This window comes from Otolemur garnettii, unplaced genomic scaffold (assembly GCF_000181295.1).
Source record: "Otolemur garnettii isolate 467f Iridium unplaced genomic scaffold, OtoGar3 scaffold00052, whole genome shotgun sequence".
Classification (NCBI taxonomy): Eukaryota; Metazoa; Chordata; class Mammalia; order Primates; family Galagidae; genus Otolemur; species Otolemur garnettii.
This window is the reverse complement of record NW_003852447.1, coordinates 7,205,443-7,207,302: the sequence shown is the minus strand read 5'-3', so window position 1 is coordinate 7,207,302 and position 1,860 is coordinate 7,205,443. Positions and strand designations below refer to the sequence as shown.

The 1,860-nt window shown below is 40.5% G+C and overlaps 1 protein-coding gene across 1 annotated transcript in view; it reads right to left on the bottom strand.

Annotated features, from left to right (window-relative positions):
- HECTD1 (HECT domain E3 ubiquitin protein ligase 1) overlaps positions 1 to 1,860 on the bottom strand; it is a 112,183-nt gene that overhangs the window by 4,754 nt on the left and 105,569 nt on the right. Inside the window, exon 39 of the mRNA XM_023514398.1 lies at positions 67 to 170. Coding sequence (XP_023370166.1) covers positions 67 to 170 — 104 coding nt within the window. The remainder of the gene's footprint in view (positions 1 to 66; positions 171 to 1,860) is intronic.

Here is a 1,860-nt window from a genome sequence, read left to right as displayed (position 1 = left end):
GAACCCGCCACCTTAGGTGTATGTGGCTGGCGCCTTAGCTGCTTGAGCCACAGGCGCCGAGCCTACAAATATTTTTAAGCAAAATTTTTACCTCATCTTCACCACTTGGTTTGAGATCCACAGCCGTGAAACCATATATTCTTGAGGAAGGGCAAAACTGGAAATTTAAACTGAGAGATAAAGATTAGATTAACTCATACTCAGCTACTATTGGTATTTACTTTGTATAACATTGCTGTCAAAAACACTAGACCCCCACCCCACCCCCCAAAAAATCATTCACATCAGCTTAAACCAGTATGAGGCCTTTTAAAATGAAAGCCCTGTGCAAAAATATTAGGCCAAGTGTTACTGCAATGTTATGACAGCAACATGTTTATAAGACTTTTTTTCCAGGATGAGAGTGGTGGCTCATGCCTGTAACCCTAGCACTCTGGAAAGCAGAGGTGGATGGAGTTCAAGAGAGCTCAGGAGTTCAAGACTAGCCTGAGCAAGAGTTATCGAATAGAAAAACTAGCTGGGCATAGTGGCGAGTGCCTACAGTCCCAACTACTCAGGAGGGTGAGCCAAGTGCAATGTTCAAGCCCAAGAGTTTGAGGTTGCTGTGAGGTATGATGCCATGGCATTCTACCCAGGGCAACAAAAAATGTCTCAAAAGAAAAAATAAAAGACTTTTTTTTCAGGACAAAGCTATTACTTCACTAAAGTTACTCATGCCATGTATAAATTAAATATCAATCTTTGAATCATATAGAATAACCATTTATCAAACACAACTTCTAATATTACCAGCAAATGTTAAAAATAAAAAAAGTAAGCCTTGTAGTTAACTAAAATAATAGGAGAATGTATGAAGGTTAAGATAATTACATGTATATATTAACAGAGTTCTATCAAAAGATCTGCAGTACCTCATTTAGCTGATGCAGCCATTGGAGATAATGCTTACATACTAACCAATTTCTGACCAAATTTGTCAAAATACTGTTGGCTTAGACTTTACACAAAACATAAAAATTTATTACATTTGATACCTCATTTAGCTGATGCAGCCATTGGAGATAATGCTTACATACTAACCAATTTTTTGACCAAATTTGTCAAAATACTGTTGGCTTAGACTTTACACAAAACATAAAAATTTATTACATTTGATAAATCATATAATCTTCTAAAGGTTTGATGATTAATAAACTATATTCTGGTATTTTGAGTGTTTTCTTTTTTTTAAGACAGGGTCTTGGCCAGGCACAGTGACTTACTCCTGTAATCCTAGCACTCTGGGAGGTGGAAGTAGGAGGATCCCTTGGGCTCAGGAGTTTGAAACCAACCTGAGCAAGAGTAAGACCCATCCCCTACCCCCACCCCTACCCCCCGGGTCTCTGCTAGAAATAGAAAACTTAGCTCAGTGTCATGGCAGGCACCAGTAATCCCAGTTACTCAGGAGGCTGAAGCAGGAGGATCACCTGAATACATGTGTTTGAAGTTGCTGTAAGCTAGACTGAGGCCACAGCACCCTAAAGCCTAGGCAACAGAGTGAGACTGTTTCAAAACAAAAAAAAAAAAAAGAAAAGACAGAGTCTCCCTTTGTTGCCTGAGCTACTGCAGTGGCATGATCATAGCTCACTGTAGCCTCCTCCAATTCCTGGGCTCAAGCGATCCTCCTGTTTCAGCCTTCTCAGAGGCTAAGAAGACAGGAACACAGCAACACACCCAATTATTTGTCAAGATTTTTATAGAGATGGGGGTATCATGACTGCCTGGGCTGGTTGTGAACTCCTGACTTCAAGTGATTCTCGTGCCTCAGACTCCCAGAATGCTGGGATTACAAGCATGTCGCAGTGTACCTGGCCCTGAGTT